The sequence below is a fragment of the Talpa europaea genome (assembly GCF_964194135.1).
Source record: "Talpa europaea genome assembly, chromosome: 5".
Taxonomy (NCBI): domain Eukaryota; kingdom Metazoa; phylum Chordata; class Mammalia; order Eulipotyphla; family Talpidae; genus Talpa; species Talpa europaea.
The window spans coordinates 94,265,215-94,282,844 of record NC_140071.1 but is presented as its reverse complement, the minus strand read 5'-3'; the positions used below and the strand labels follow the sequence as shown (position 1 = coordinate 94,282,844).

Genomic DNA, 17,630 nt, shown 5'->3' with positions numbered 1-17,630 from the left:
AGGGTTAACATCATGTATAAGCACATGATAATGTATGTGTGACATATTGCAGCTACAGCGATTAAATCACATGTCCACGCTCTAATGTTAAATCATAGTTACATTGACTTTAAAAATTTGTCATTGAGAGTTGTATTTTGACATTGAGACAAACAAAAAATTCCCAAACCACAGAGATTCCATTCCCTCCCCACCCTTGACCCCTCCCACAGTCCAATGAACAGGAGAACTATAGTAACAAAAGCTTTGAACCGAGGTGTCAGCGGCTGACTCGTTGGTTGGCGGTTCCAGGTTCAAGCGCTGCCATCTCCAGTCCTGGCTTTCCGGGCCTCGATCATTGACTTGGTTGCCCGTTTGCGGTCAGTGGCCAGCCCCAGCCAGCACATGAAGTCAATGAACCAGGTGGTTGGGTTGAAATTTAAGCCAAATTCGCTCGCAGAGTAGTCAAAGGGAAAGGTGTGATGGTAATTGTGGAAGCCTTCACCTGGAAGACAAAGAGCTTGAAATCATCCAGTCACCATCTCTCTGCACAATTTTTAAACCATTTATCGAGAGTCTACCATGTACAAGACACTATGATATAAGATGGGGGACAGAATATGTGGTTCCTGCCCTCAAGAAGCATTTGCTTCGCTGACCAGACAAAGTAAATGTGAACAGAAAAATAGCAATGAAGTTGTCAGCATCAAGTCCCAAGATTAATTTTCCTGTATGATTTGTAGACAGGGTTTCATAACTTCAACAAGTTGGGGAAAAGGAACAAATTCTTCCTTCCTCTACCATTTGTCCTATTCAGACCCTGACCTAACTGCATAATACCCACCTTCATAGGGAAGGGGCAATCTACTTTACTGGGTCCACCGACTGAAATGCTAATCTCACCCAAGGAGCAATAGTATTTACTGGGCATCTCTTGGCCAGTCAACTTCATACACAGATTTAACTGCCATAAAGAAAGTAGTAATGCAGGGAAGAGTGGGGAGTACACGGGAGGTTAATTTTTTTAAGCTGAATGCTTGCTTCTCTCTCTCTCTCTCTCTTTTTTAAGATTCATCCATTTATACAAGCACTGGGTACAGTCAGAAGCGTGGGAGGGTGAGAGAATTCACGAAAGCCAGAGCAGGGAGCAGAACAGGCAGAAGGACCGAAGTACACTGCTGAGGGGAGCAGCGGATGGCAGGAGAGGTCTGCGCGCCATGTGGGACCCTCCTCCGGTGGCCAGGGATCGAACCGGCGCTGCAGAGGTTGCGGGCAGCTTCGCAACCCAGCGCTCAACCGCTGTACCACCGGGGAGGCCCTGAATGCTTACTTCTCTTAAGCTGAATGCTAGATGGCTGATAATAAATCATTTTGATGTCTATTTATAAAAGTAAAAGAACAATAATCTCTGTGGACAGGAGTGACCAAAGAAATACACTTGGATAGTTTGGGATAGATGAGAATTGTTCAGATGGGATAGTAAATTAAAGTTGGATCTTTAAGTATCCAAAATCTACTTATATATTTCCCTCCCCAGTATATAACTTTTGCTTCCTTACCTTTTTAAAAAAGTTGTTTTCATGAGAGGTCTCAGGGTTTATTTCATTTTATTTTTTGAGACAGCTTTATTGAAATAAAACTCACTTATCCTACACTTTACCTATTTCAAGTATATACTTTCATGGCTTTCAGTATACAGACCTTCCCCAGCTCAATGGAATTAAGTCCTGATAAACCCATCGTAATTGAAAATATCTTAGGTCAAAATGCTGCAATACACCTAACCTGCAGATAACCTAACATAGCTTAGCTTAGGGCTCAGCCTGCTTTAAAAGTTTCAGAACACATGAAGCTCTGACTGGGAGCCACAGCTCAATGCCGCTGTCCAGCATCTCAAGAGAGTATTGTGATATATAGCTAGCCCAGAAAAAGATGGAAATTCAAAATTCAAAGTATGGTTTCTATTAAATAAATATTGCATTTGCACTATTGTAAAGTCAAAAAATGTTTGAGCCATCGTAAGTTGGGGACCATTTGTATTCACATAGTTGTGCATCATTACCAAGATACACTTTATAACATTTTCATTACTAGAAGAAGAAATCCCACATCCTTTTGCTTTAACTCCCCACAATTCCCCATCCTTCCCTGCATTACTGCTTTCTTTATGGTGGTTATATCTATGTATGAACTTGACTGGCCAAGGGATGCCCAGATCAAATATTACTTCTGTGTGTGTCTTGGGGTGAGATTAGCATTTCAGCCGAGGACCCAGTAGATTGCCCCTCCCCAAGGAAGGTGGGCATTATGCAGTTAAGGAAGGGTCTGAATAGGACAAATGGTGGAATAAGGAAGAATTTATTCCTTTTTCCTGATTCACTGATTGAACTGGGGCATTATCTATCCTCTTCGGCCCCCAGACTGGTATTTACACTATTTTTGTTTCTGCTGGTTTTCAGGCTTTCATACTTAACTTAATCACCCCATCAGCTTGCCTGTGTCTCCAGCTCACAGACTGCAGGATATGTAATCTCTAAGTCTTCAGTCACACAATCAAATTCCTCATAATAAATCAGTATCTAAATCTATATCCATATCTATACAAAAACAATAGGATAGATATGTATCTTTATATCAATACATACATACAGACAGACAGACAGACAGATAGATAGATAGATAGATAGATAGATAGATAGATAGATAGATAGATAGATAGAAAAAGATAAATATCTATGTCTTTATACTGCTTCTGTTTCTTTGGAGAACACTGACAATATAGAACCTCTATAAACTATTTTGAACATTTCATACAAATGATCTCTTATCATAAGTACTGTGTTGTTGGCTTCTTTAATTTAGCACAGTGCTGTCAAAGTTGTGGCAGGTATCGTACATTCATTTCTTTTTATTGCCAAATTGTATTCCATTGTTTGGATATACCACATTATATTTATTCATTCATGGGACATTTGGATTGTATCCACTTTTCAGCTCTTATGAATAATGTTACTATGAACATTCACTTACAAGTTTTTGTGTGGACATACATTTTCAGTTCACTTGGGTATAAATCTAGGAGTAGAGTTGCTGAATCATATAGTAGCCATGTTTACTTCTTACGGAGCTACTGGTCATCATGTAGTCCTGCTATTGACCACATTTGAAGGATTCTGCTCTATCAAATCTATTCTGTGGTCTGCAATTTTCCTCTTAATGGAGTTCTTCTCCACTCTGTCCCTCCACCTTATTTTGAATGATTCTCCTGGATCAGAATACAGTGTGGGGAAGTTTTCCCCTATTTTCAGAAACAGGCATGAAGAGCTGCACAGGCAGCTGGGAGTAACAAGGGCCCTCCAAGAGATATGTAAAGAAACTAAACTGGGAGTCCAGTGTTGACTGGGGTAGAATTAAAAAAACAATACGAGTAGCATATTAACAGTCCATCTTGTCCTCTCCCCTCTCTGATCTCGGAGTCCACACTGGCTGTGATTCCCCTCAATATAGTTCTCTTAGAAGATGGAGGATGAGAGGAAGAGAAAGTAAGAGCAGAATCAGGAAATGCCTTCTCCTGTTTTCCAAGGCTTTTTTTCCCTATGCATCCAGTTATCCCACAGCTAAATCTGCTGTTTACTCTATCTTGTATCGATTTTGTCAGTGTAAGAGCCCTGGCATCTTAATAAATGGATGACCCTCATGAAATGGTGGCAGAACCTCATTGCTGAATTATAGAGACAGTTTCTCCTTAACAGTAGGAACTTCCCACCCTGGGTTTGATTTTTGTGTTCAAGACTCAGCTTACCAAGAAGCCAAAGCTAAGACTATAAAGTTACAGCTAATATTTAGTAATCCCTTACTGTGTGCCAGCCACAGTGCTAAGTGCTTTAATGAGTGTTAACTCCTGTAATTCTCATGCCTCTGAGCTGGCTTCTCTGATTATCCTCACTTTTAAATGAGAACATAAATGCACAGAAGGGACAAGAAACTTGCCCAAGACCATATGGCAGGTAATAAAAACAATATCACTGAAGGCTTGTTTCATGTAAGCACAGCTGCAAGCACTATGTATTAATTCATCTAATCCTCCAACAACCCTGGGAGATCAAATATTGCTATTATCCCCACTTCATAGAGGAGGACATGAGGTGCAGGGGAGCCAGAAAACGTGCTCAGAGAATAAATGGAGAAACCAGAGCTTTGTCAACCTTATCAGAGTCCAAGACACTTTCTCAATGATTTTGTGCCCAGAGATGCCATCTTGTTTCTTCCCCTTTTTCTGTTTGAAGGCCTTCAAACAACCAAATGATTGGACAGCTGAAGCTAGAGTGATCAGGACAGTCTGAGAGAAAAGCCAACTGCTACTCCTTTAGGAAAATTTCATGCAATAAATAACAACTAATTATAGATCACCTCCTTTGTGCTGGGCACTGTACCAAGCAATTTACATACAACATAACGCTTATAACATCTGTGTGAGGTAGGCATTATCACTCCCATTTCACAGATGAGAAAACCATATGTCCTGCCCCCCGACAGGTGACTGGATCTAGGAGATGTGATATACATACAAAATGAAATACTACTCAGCAATCAAAAAAGATGAAATCATGCCATTTGCAGCAGCATGGATGGAGCTGGAAGGGATTATGCTAAGCAAAATAAGCCAGGAGGAAAAGATGAATGTTTGATGGTTTCGCTTACATGTAGAATATAGAGAAACCAAAGTGTCAGGAAATAAGGATAAACTTGCAAGCTGACCATAGATGTGAGGCATACAGCAGGGGAGGGGTCCACACAGGGGCGGGAAGAGCACAAGGGACAGTGGTGATGGATCACGGGTGCTAACGTGGTGGGAGAACTATGGAACTACACCTGAGGGGAGAAATCAAATACTGTTCAAAAATTAACAACAATGTAAGAGTACACACACACACACACACACACACACAAAACGTATATATTAAACTATACATCAGCGAGATTAAGGGACTTGTCCAAGAGCAGGATTCTAGCATCAAAGCCCACATTCATTCCACTTCAACCCACTATCTCTTTTTACGGATTCTGCAAAATCACTGATAAGTCAAGAAAATTTGAGTTGCTGTTCTCCCCATTGGCTCTCACACCCCCACTCACCAATGGCACCCAGAGTGACCAGGGGGTTCTGCCGAGGGCTGATGTACTTGTCATAGGGTCGGTTTCCATACATATGGGCCGCACTGTTCACCAGCCAGGTGACATTGAGGGAGATGGTGTAGCGGAGGATGGAGGCCAGGAAGTAGGAAATCCACAGACTCTCTCCCCAGATGCACCAGGGCACCAGCGTAGGGACCACAAAGCACATGAGCACCACAGAGATCTTGTAGTACCTAGAAGGCAAGACATGACACTGTAAGGGAGCTCTGGTGGTAGCGATGGGGTTGGTGAGCAAGCCACAGAAGTCAGGAATCCTGCCCGTCAGCTCCTTCAATTCATTGAACAAGGACCACTCAGTTGTACATCATGGTTTAGGAGTCACCAGTCTGTATTCTAAGAAGGACTAGGCAGATAACACAAATTTGAGAATTAGGACAGGTAGAATGTTAAAGGAATGGTCAGTCAAATGTTATAGGAAGCATAATTTCAACATGAAATAGTCACATTGGGCTGGCAAACTCACTTATCTTAGAGCTATATTTGTTTTACAAACTATCACTACTGATGGTAGGTACAAATAGGTACAAATTTGTACAGTAGGTACAAATCAGCACCTACTGATTTCTTTCCTCAATCAACCTGGTAGTTGGGTTTTCTTGAATAATTCCAAGATCTATTGGATATTTCCTGAATAATTTTCAAGCACATGATTCTGTACTAACAGAGCTTGATAAAAAAGGTAAATAATCTCCTTCCCAAAATGTTCTCTGTTCCTCAGCATTTATATTCTAAAGCAGCATAAAAAATGAACAATAAGTATAGGAAAAGGCATGGCCACATAAAACTGAATCATTAATAATAAATCATTCATAGTAAAAATTTGACTTCTGGGCCTGTGTGTCCAACAAATAGTTACTGAACCCCTTACTATAAATTAGGGTGGTGATGCAAAGACAAATTCAACACAGTCCCTGCCTTAGGCTTCTGTCAAGTGCAATCACTGCTCACCCCCATGCAGCAGGGACAGGAGAGAGGCTGTGAGAGGAGGAGCCACAGCCACCTCTTCACACGCACTTCCTCCCTGGCTGGCTGCGGGCCGGTCAAGCTCCCAGGAAGCCTCTGTTAGGATGCAGGTGTATGAACTGGGAGGCAGAAGACTGACTTGAGTTCAGGCCTGATTCCGCATGTTGAAGGAAGCTTCTACTAATTCTTTCACTCTCTTCTTGTGCAGTTAGAAGGTATCTCCAAAAGCAGGATTCTGGGAAGAGGATTGCATCTATACAAAAGCCCTGAGGCAGTAGTGTTCCTGGCACACACAGGCAAGGGCTCGTGTGTGGGCAGTTTATTTTGGGAAGTGGGCTCAGTTAACAGAAATGAATTACTGAGAAAGGCAAAACAGGGAAAGAGGGAAAACCATGCCCGAGAAGCAGCTGCTGTGAGCAACTGCACATATCTTGGATCTTGATGAGAAAGAATTTTTCTCTCCAAAGGAATGCAAGGAGGGACTTCTTTCTCTTTCTCTTTCTCTTTCTTCTTTCTCCTTCCTTCCTTCCTTCCTTCCTTCCTTCCTTCCTTCCTTCCTTCCTTCCTTCCTTCCTTCCTTCCTTCCTTCCTTCCTTCCTTCCATAAATTAACATCAGAAATGATGTCTTTTTTTAAAAAAAATATTTATTTATTCATACAAGCACTGGGTATAGTCAGAAGCGTGGGAGGGTGAGAGAATTCACCAGAGCCAGAGCGGGGAGCAGAACAGGCAGACTGATGAAATACACAGCCAAGGGGAGCAGCGGGCACGGCAGGAGAGGTCTGTCGCGCCATGTGGGACCCTTGCCGGCGGCCGGGGATCCACCAGCACTGCAGAGGCTGTGGGCAGCTTCGCAGCCCAGCGCTCAACAGTTGCGCCACTAGGGGAGGCCCTCTTTCTTTTTTTTTAAGATTTATTTATGCATACAAGAACCGGGGTACCAGCCAGAGGCGTGGGGTGGTGAGAGGATTCACCAAAGACAGAGTGGGGGGGGGGCAGAACAGGAGGATTGACCAAAATACACTGCTGAGGGGAGCAGCGGGCGAGACAGGAGAGTTCTGCTGCACCATGTGGGCAGCTCCCTGGCCGGCAGGCAGGGATAGAACTCGTGCTGCAGAGGCCACATATAGCTTCACAGTCCTGTGCTCAACCCCCTGTGCCACCAGGGAGGCCCAGGACTATTTTCTTACTGGCTCCAGTGCTCCCTGGTCAAGGGTTGTCACGTGGTATAAAAGCTCCCTTACACTTCCCAAGTGCCTGCCTGGGTGTGTTCCACAGGCATCCCAGATGGAGGCGGTGAAGAAGCTGGTAGAAAGTGAGAAATAAGCAGTGTAGCTGAGCAAGTTACCAGCTACATCATGTGGGTTACATCATGTGGCCACAGCAAATGCTGGAATGAAAAGGGGGTCAGAGGGTATGGGGTGGGGTATGAGCAGAGTCCATTACAGGTATCCATTATAATACTTTAGTGGGAATCAAATACTACTAACTAACATATACTATTGTGTTTCCTGTGTCACAAATATTCTAGGTCTTACATAAACTCACTTAATTCTAACAAAAGCTCAAGCAGGAAGGGCCCATTATTGTCCCCATTTTACAGATGAGAAAATTGAGCAACAGAGAGGTTATGACGCTGACCCAATGTCACAAGACAAATGAATAGTAGGACCAAAAGTCTAGACAGAATGAATTCAGAAATCATCATAATATTCTCTGTTGTCAATGAAATCATATATGTGACCGTGCTTTATGGATTGCTGGTTGCACATAAACATTTTTTCCGATACTGATAACTGTTTCTATTGCACAACATAGAACCCATCAACATCCATTTTCTAGTCACTGGATACAAGAAGCCTGCATTTTGGTGGAAGTGAGGTCAGATGAGTGGGCTGTGGCCAGAGGAAAAAGACCACACACCAGGGGGGCTGAGGTGTTTTAGCCTGAGCTCCCTAGAGTCATGTGCCCAAGGCTTTTGGGGAGTGCTTCGAAGAGGTACCTATAAGAAGTGAGGAAGGCAGGATTGGGCCAAGGGGTAAGCTCATTCACAGTGAGTCTCAGGAGATCCAATGGGGAATTCTGGGCTGCTTGACCCTTTAGACTTGTCCCAATGGAAAGGCATCCTCATATCAGGCAGTCATTGGCCTCAAGGGGTCTCCTGGGAGGGGTGAAGCCTTAGGTAAGGTGGTTTCATGTGGGCAAAGGCAATTCCCAGAAGTGACAGCAGTGGGGAAGGGGTGGCATGGAGCACCAACAGAAGAGGGGATTTTGGTAAAGCACACAGGCTGTGGTCAAGGACCTTAAGAAATGGGGGTGAGCATGTGAATAGGCAGGGGCTCTCAAGGGAAAATGGAAAGAGGCCCTATAAGGGGCAGGATAGGGACAGTGAGCAGGTTTTCTGATCCAATAGACCGGATAAAGGAGGAGTCAGAGTCCTCAGTGGTTTTGCAGGTTTTTATTGGGGCTCAGCGGGTACGTGGCAGGCAGGGGTGCTGGGGGGCCGGGAGGCTGGCAGTCCTCCCAGCCCCCAGCAAATCTTCACTCTATCTGCCCTCTCTGGCGTTCTCTCTGCTTCTCTGCTCTCGGCTTCTCTGCTTCTTTCTCGGCTTCTCCTGGCATCCCCATGACACCGCCCTTATAAACTCAGTCTCTCAGCCCAGTTGTACCCATTTCAGGTGCCCGCCATCAGGCATGCATTCAGGACCACAGGGTTTCCTCATCTATCCTAATGGCAGGAGGGCAGAAAAGCCTGATGCTTTTTACCTTACCCTACAGGCCCAGAGCCAAAAGTTTGCCACAGCAGCTCCTAGTTGCACCTCAGAGGAAGAAAGGAAGTTGCTGAACTTTCCAACAGAAGCCGTTTTGCAACTTAAGCAGCTTCTTCTCCGTCCTCCCTTCTCTGGGTTATAACCCAGTACCTTTGAAAAGAGCCTCTCCTCATCCTGAGCCATTGTCTTAGCCCTTAGTCTGTTCCTGAAAAGAATAAGGAGAAAGAAAATACAGGTATTGACGGCTCAATCTGTGCTGGCACTGGATGAAGCAAGTCACACACCTTCTAGCACTCTGATTGTTCAAAGGCACTTGGGACAAACACTCCGGACTGCCTTGCCTCTAGTTCTAGAAGCTCCAGTCTCCAGAGGCGGTGGGTCCCTGTGGAGGAAAGGCCAGCGGTGTGACTTCCCAAGTGGGAGGAGAAAAGGCCTGGGTTTTAGCACAACCTCCATCGAGCCAAATTTCCTCTATCTCAAAAACAGACGCTCTTTAAAATTTACTGTTCTGGTTTCAACAAAGCTTTAGCAGATCTAATTATAGGATTGTTCTCTGATTGCTCTTCCTGTGGTCTGCTAGGATTCCTCCGGGTGAGTTCAATGGAATGGATGAAAGAGGACAGAATTTGTCAGTGGGGGGGGGGGGGCACAGTGAGTCTGGCTGGGTCTGCCAGTGAGATTGTATGATAACTGGGTAAAAATTCTCCCCAACTATTTCAGATGGACTCAGCAAATCCCTTCCCTGCAGGCCCCTGTGCTCTATCAGCCTCCAGCAGCTGGAATCCATTTAATTGCAGTCACTGCCCTTAATGAGAAGCTCCCTGGCTTCTTCACTAAATAACACTTAAATTTGGCACCCTAACCTAAGGTCCACAGAGCAACTCCATCAAACCCTCCAGCACCTAATTCTTCCTTATTTCAAAGATTTCCTCTCTTCAACTGGTGGTAGGGAGAAAGACTGGAGAGGAACTATTGATATTGCTCGTCTTCTTGTTAATTTTTTTTCATGTTGTAAAGCATCACAGAACATTTAACTACCCAAATCTGCCACTTCCTAATTCTCTGATCTTTAGCCTCAGGTTTTTCTTCTGCTCATGCTGAGCCTCAGGTTTTTCTTCTGCAAAGCGCAAATTTGTTGACTGTCCTCTAAGTGCCAGGCACTTTCCTTGCACTGGAGATATAAAATGGACAGAACAGACTATATATATATATATATATATATATATATATATATATTCCTATAGCGTGTTTTATTTCTCAGCTCTCATTCTTCATTCTTGCTGACTTAGTGGTCAGTCTCACCAGCTAGATCAGTAGACTGACCCCTGATTACACATTAGAATCAATTGGGGGAATATTTAATAATGAATGAATCAGAATTTCTGCTCTGGGCATTGAAATTTGTAAAGTCTCTTCATTGCACACATTGATGGTAGCTTCCCTCATCCTTCTTTCTTTTTTTCCTGGAATGTCCTGATATTTTATTTATACAAGCACCGGGGTACAGGCCAGAGACGTGGGAGGGTGAGAGGATTCACCAGAGAAATAGCAGGGAACAGAACAGGCAGACTGATGAAATACACTGCTGAGGGGAGCAGCGGGCAAGACAGGAGAGGTCTGCTTGCCATGTAGGTTGCTCCAAGGCCGGCAGGGATGGAACCGGCACTGTACAGGCTGTGGACAGCTTCACAGCATGGCGCTCAACCGCCTGCGCCAGCAGGGAGGCCCTGGAATGCCCTGATTTTGTATAGATACCAACTGTCCTCTCTGTAGTCATGTCCTTCAGGGAATGTGGGTCCTACCCAGGACATGGGTCCTGATTGGTTTGAAGCAATTATGGTGATTTGGTGATCTCATTCATTTTGCTAATAATCTAGGAATTGGCCAGTAGTGACCAATAAGATTAAGGAAACAGTGTTGACCAATACGATTAAGGAAACAGTGTTGGTGAAGATATAGACAAATTAGAGCCTCCCCGGTGGCGCAGCGGTTGAGCACTGGGTTGCGAAGCTGCCCATGGCCTCTGCAGCACAGGTTCGATCCCCTGCTGCTCCCCGGCCACCGGAGGAGGGTCCCACATGGCGCACAGACCTCTCCTGCCGCCCGCTGCTCCCCTCAGCAGTGTACTTCGGTCCTTCTGCCTGCTCTGCTCCCTGCTCTGGCTCTGGTGAACTCTCTCACCCTCCCACGCTTCTGACTGTACCCAGTGCATGTATAAACAAACAAAACAAATAAACAAATAAATAATACATGTCTCTTAAAAAAAAAAAGGTATAAACAAATTGGAACCCTAATACATTGGTGGGAATGTAAAATGGTGCAACTGTTACAGAAAACAGTCTGGCAGTTTCTCCAAAGGTTAAACAACAAATTACCATATGACCCAACAATCAACAATCCTTTTTCTGCCCCAGGTGTGTATGTATGCGTGTGTGTGTGTGTGTGTGTGTGTGTGTGTGTGTGTGTGTGTGTATGGATGGAAAGCAGGGACTTGAACTGATGATTGTATACCAATGTTCATGGAAACACAACCAAAAGGTGGAAACAATCCAAGTATCTGCCAATAGAGGAATGGATAAGCAAAATGCTGGATATACATATAATGGAATATTATTCAGCCATAAAATGAAATGAAATTTTGATATATGCTACAACAAAGGGATCTTGAAAACATAGAACTAGGTTAAATAAACCAAAGGACAAATATTGTCCAATTGTACTTACATGAAATATCCAAAAAAGGCAAAAAATATAGTAACAGAATAGAAAAGAAGTTACAAGGAGTTGAAGGGAAGGAGGAGGGTAAAGAGAAATTATTGTTTAATGGGTGGAGGGCTTTTGGTGGGAATGATAAAAAAAAGTTTTGTGTAGGGCCTCCCTGGTGGTGCAGCGGTTGAGCGCTGGGTTGCGAAGCTGCCCACAGCCTCTGCAGTGCCGGTTCAATCCCCGGCTGCTCCCCGGCCACCGGAGGAGGGTCCCACATGGTGCGCAGACCTCTCCTGCTGCCCGCTGCTCCCCTCAGCAGTGTATTTCGGTCCTTCTGCCTGCTCTGCTCCCCGCTCTGGCTCTGGTGAATTCTCTCACCCTCCCGCGCTTCTGACTGTACCCAGTGCTTGTATAAATAAATAAATAAATAAATAAATGTTTAAAAAAAAAAAGTTTTGTGTATAGATAGTCATTATGGTCATACAACATTATAAATGTACACAATACCACATAATTGTACATTTATAAATAGTTGAAATAACAAACATCACATTGTATACATTTTATCTCAATAAAAAAGAAAAAGAGGGAATATTTTCTTTGACAATAGAAAGAACATTTAAGGAGAGATGACTTCTCTTTTCTCACAGTGACACTAAAACCTTCTACAACTGTCCTGTGGTCTGAGAAACAAAGCTAACCTCTTAGTTTGACAGAGCAGAAGGATGGAAAGCTCCTTGGGTATTTGCTTGAGCTACTCAATTAACCAACCTAGAATGGCTCTATTCTTGATGTCTTACTCTAGGACAAGTCAGTTGAGTCAAGATTGTCTACAGAGTAGTTAAAAACAACTTAGTATATGTGTAGATACAAGGATGTGTTATCTAGATCTCCTCTTAGTATTAGAGTACTTAATCTTTCAGCCACTACAATATTGCCTCTATTAGAGGCAGTTGCCTTGCCCGAGGTCATGCCATTTCTTAATGACACATTCAGTGACTGACTAATAATAAGACATCTATTATCTAAGTCAAGTCCCCCAACCCCAAACCCTAATGACTCTGAGCTTCAGAGCCCCTCTAGGATTGTCTGATGCCTCCATTAAGACCAGCTTCTTCCCTTGTCCTATACTTTCTCCATCCCTTCTCCCACAGCAATTGACCCCAAGGAATCTCCCAGTTCAACTTCCTATAATGTAGTATCCAACTTAGAGTCAACTTCTGGGGTAACCTGTGCTGTGACTTGGATGTACTGCTGAGTTGGCAGAGTGCAACAGAAAGTCAGACTCTAGAAGAGAGACTCACAAATGGCAAGCATTCCTAAATATTTGCAAAATAATTAAATGGGCAGTATAGTAGGTCCTCAAGTAATATCATTTTATTCAATGTCGATCCACTATAAGGTTGATGAGGGAAAGAAAAAAACAATTCCCATCCTGCTATTTATGGAAAGTTTGCAATTCTCCCTGGGTCTGCGTGGGTTTTATCCCAGATCCCACAGATGTGCACACTGTTTATTGACATGTCTCAGTTACCCCAGCTAGGTGCACGTGGGTGTGAATTGCTCTGTGATGAAAGGGCATCCTGTACACAGTTGGATTCCCCTTGAGCCTAAAGCTGCTGGGATAGGCTTTGGTCACTAATGACCCTAAACTGGAGTAAGCAGGTTGGAAAGTGAGTGAGTGAGTGAATGAATGAATGAATACAAATTACTGTCGAATAGTAGACGTGTCTTGGGTCTTTATAGAGAAGTTGGCTGATGGTTTTGTGGCTAGGTGTAAGGCATAGGAATTTAGATCTTGTTTATATCTATTAGCCTGCAGTAAAATTGGTTTCAATATATACCGCTTCACTTAAAGTTACAGTTTCCAAGAACCTATAGATGAAATCAAATGAGAACTTACTCTAATTTAGTTCAAAAATTCTAAGTTCTTATCTTCTTGAGAAAATAAAAAACACTACAGTGACTGCAGTAAAGCACAGAATATGAGAGATAAAATGCCAAGGATTCAAAAAAAAAAAAAAACCTAACTCAAACCATATAATAAATGTGCAGTCTGCTTTGGAATTCTTCATTAGATGCTTATATCTTGGATTGGTGCTAATGCAGGCTTGTAGCTATATCATCAACAACCTAATTAAAGACATTTGTGTTCATCAGGAACCAACCCCCAGCTTCCAACAAGTTTTACTGTGAGACTTCCTACTTGAGTTTAAATGAATGATTTCTGAGCGTGAGCTTCTAGATATTTAGGATTAACAGCTAACAGGTTTGGGCTTGGTTTACAACAAGTTTCATCTTTGTCTTTCTGAACACTCAGACCAGGGGATAATAAAAGATGCTAAAATCATCAAGGGAGGGGAAAAAAAGAGGCTAGAGGCTAGAGACTAGAGAAGGGGTGATATGACTTCAACAATGACCCACAGAAGAGTCCCTTTGCTCCACAGATTTAAAACCAAAGACACACGTTTAAGTCAAAACCACAAACTCCAAAGCAGCCAAGTTCATGTCACAGATAATTCTAAAGCAACTTTCTACAGCTTTAAGGTGACAGCTTGTAAGAACATGTCCATAATAGATGTTGTAAACCTTTCACTGCCACCACCTAGCAATTTCTCATCACACCAGTACCACAACTGGGAAGTTTTTCAGCATTAACTCAAGTCCATTTTCACACAATAAAATGCCTCCACACATCTCAGTGCCCCAGGGCATGTTAGCTTTGGCCATACACATAAACACAGATATGCACACTGACCTTTCCACTTCTTCAATACTATGAAAAATATGCTCATTCCTGTGGGTTCCTATGAGCTGGCCACTCTTGGGCAACTGTGACCTAATTGCTATCTACAAATCATAGCAGAACATTCTTTGACTTCTGCGGAGTATATAGCTCAAATCGTGAGGCAGGCCTTGGGATGCCGAGGCCGCTGTTGACCTGACTACGTGACTGTTTCCATGGTGGTCTTGGGATAACTCTGCCTGTGATAACATCATACTTTTATGATGCAAATGTCTCTTGACTCATGATCATGATGTCCCCTTCCCTGTCCCTTGAAAAAACTCTGTCCCCCGTTCCTATCCTATCCTCCAGACCCTATTCCGCATACCATTGTTGCATGACAGTGTTTACAAGCCTGTATGCTGTCAATAAATGGCAAGAACTTCTGCTCAAGTAGCAGTCTTGCCTTGCAGATCTGCTCCACGACTGCTGTGTCCCTCATTGCATTCCCGCTGCAAAGCGGCAACCAACTTCCTATTGCAACACATTCCAATAAACTGGATCCCATAATCTAGAGAACTTAAACTATTAAAAATAGTCTCGAGACCCAGAATGTGTTCAATGGAGAAGAAAGGATTTGAGATTTTATCTTAAAAAAATCTTGGGTGTGATAAGATCTCAAATTTCTCTTTTTTCTTTAGATGAAAAATAAAGCATTCTATCTGCAAGCATTTCCTGTTGGTTGACTAACCCTAAGCACAGAGGTCCAGAGCTGGAACTTGAGAGTGAAATCTACTAGAGCATGAAGGAAGGAGAAATGATCCCCTGACTTTCAAGGAAGGCCAGCCTGAGGAAATGATCCCCCTGCTTCCAAGGAAGGCCAGCCTGAGGAAATGCGTAGAGCAGCAAACACCACCATGGGCAAGAGAAATTCCAGCCTCACGAGTCTATGGTAATGATGAGTGATGAGCTGTCACTAGCATCTTGATTAAACATGCTCAGTTTTGTGATTCCACTTAAAGCTTAGCCAGAAATTCTCTTTCCCAATGATGTTTGCATCTTGTAGGGGACCAAGAAAAATCATCTAGAAGCTTTACTAAACATTTATTTAGAAGACAGATGATATGCTCTGGCAGTTTGTAAATGAATGAAACATTTTCTCCCTGCTTTCTTGTCCCCTCTGGCGTCTTCCACAAGGAGGTAGACTGTGTGGCTAGTTTGAATGCAGATCTGAAGACAGAAGGCCCTTTATGGGTCACTCTGGAGTTTTTTAGAAAATCTTCCAGGCACTTTGAATTGTTTAAGTTGAATTTGGGCTTTGCGGCAGTGATCTCGATTTTGCCTCTCCAGAGTCGCAATAGTGTCTTTAAGTGAAAGAGTTCATAGTCGGTGCATTTGAAGTATCCTCTGAAAGTCTTATTCACTCCAGATTTAGCTTTACCCTCAATTAATTTTGACATCACTTCCCCTCTATGACTTCATGATCAGCATTCCCATAGAAGAAAACCTTTTAATTGGACAATCTAGACGCATAATCCTCACCTGGGTGCCTCTCCTCCCCCACAGAGGAAGCAGAGATGGCAAACGACTTGTCCTTAAAAGCATCTGCCTTGGAACCTTGCAATGCAGTGGGAAAAAGACATATTTTTCTTTTCACTCTGCCTTCAGCTTTGTTTGCTTTTGAGGTCTGAATGTGGAGGCTAGTTACATCCAACCATTTGAATTTAATTTGTCTTTGTACAAACAGCTTGCATTAATTCACTAAACATCGGTTCAAAAGATAAATACAATCATTTCAGAATTTCAACACAAAGAGTATTATTCCTACCTCATTAACAATGAAGTGCTTAAAGAAAATACCCAGGCTTGCTAATTGTAAGGAAGGTTCAGAGGCCTTTTCTTCCTTTTCCAAAGCTTTGATTCCATCACAGTAAGTAGATAAGTTCTTTGAGGGCAGGCTTTGTCTTGATTCAATTCACATCAACCACAGTTCCTTGAACACAAAATGCTCATTAACACAGTAGGTGCCCAGGGGCTGCTGAACTGTTGGCCTACATTAGACGGAGCTGTGGGTGAGGACCCATCTGTCTTTGGCAAAAGCAATTAGATCAGTTCACTCTCCTAATGGGTTGATACTTAGAGCTTGTGGGTCATCTATAGAAATTAAGGTGTTTAAGGTGATTGTGGGTCTCTTTGTCTAGGATTCTTTGTCTCTGGCTTTGTTTTTTTCCTCTCCTCCCTCAGCTCTTCCTAGTTACCAATTGTTTTCAACAAAGATAAGTTTCCCTTGCTACCCAAAAGTAGAATGTTTCTATTGGTTATGAGTTTGTAGGGTTATTTCTGGGGTCAGTTCAATTCAAACTGCACTCTTTCCAGAGCTCCCCAGGCCTTCAAAACTCAGCTCAAAATTGATTTCCTCCAGAAAGTCTACCTATATAAATCTCCTCTCAACTGTGGTTAGTGCATTATTCAACATTCCTTCAATACAACTGTGCTGTGAAGACCCAAGAAGGCAATCATTTGAGATAGCTGAGTTTTCCTGAGAGCAGAGGGTAGACATTTTCAATTACCCCAACTTTATTTTTTAACTGTAGGTAGAAATCGTTGCCCATTTTTCTGATTTGTTAATCAGAGTTTATGGCACAAAACTCGACCTTTTTTAATGTTGGTGAGTGTCTCAGCCTAGGCTTGTCAGAAGTCCGGGGTTAGTTACATGCTACTGTTTTAGGAGGGGGCCCAGTCCTAGGGAAACAGAATGTGGGAGGCAGGGATGGTTGGAATCTCATGGGCAAGTGTTACTAAGCAGGTCGCTTATTGCTATCTAAACCCAGTGGGACCATCTTCAGGGAGGCCACATGGATCATGGAGCCTCAGAATGCTCCCTCTAGGAGGATGGGGGAAGACTGTGTCTACAAGCTCCCCTCACCCACCACCACCTCCTGTGCCTGCTCCCCCACCCTCCCCCACCATACACAAACTTCTGGATTGTGAACATGGGTGGAGAGAGGTGTCCTAGGCTTCAGCACCAACAGAGCCATACCAAGGCAGGAGTCACACACAGTACAAGTTTGAAGTTTGAGGAGAATGCTGGTAGGGTAAGTGAAAATGGTCAGCTGGCCTCTGTGGCTATCACTTGCAGTCTTAAATGCAGGAGGAGCTTGGGAGTGCGGGCTCAGGCCATGCATGTCTGATTGTGGACACCTGGAGTATGGTATGGGCATGCGTAAGTGGGCACACCTGCGCCTGGAGCCCAAGACTATACGTATGGCACCACTCAGAGACAGAGACA

General features: G+C 43.4%; 1 protein-coding gene across 1 annotated transcript in view; it reads right to left on the bottom strand.

Moving 5' to 3' along the window:
• Positions 1-293: 293 nt before the first annotated feature.
• Positions 294-17,630, bottom strand: part of SCD5 (stearoyl-CoA desaturase 5) — a gene marked incomplete at its 3' end in the record, with an annotated part of 154,987 nt that continues 137,650 nt past the window's right edge. Inside the window, exons 4-5 of the mRNA XM_084233233.1 lie at positions 5,116-5,348; positions 294-484 (exon numbers count right to left, since the gene is read on the bottom strand). Of these exons, the coding sequence (XP_084089359.1) occupies positions 294-484; positions 5,116-5,348 (424 nt within the window). The remainder of the gene's footprint in view (positions 485-5,115; positions 5,349-17,630) is intronic.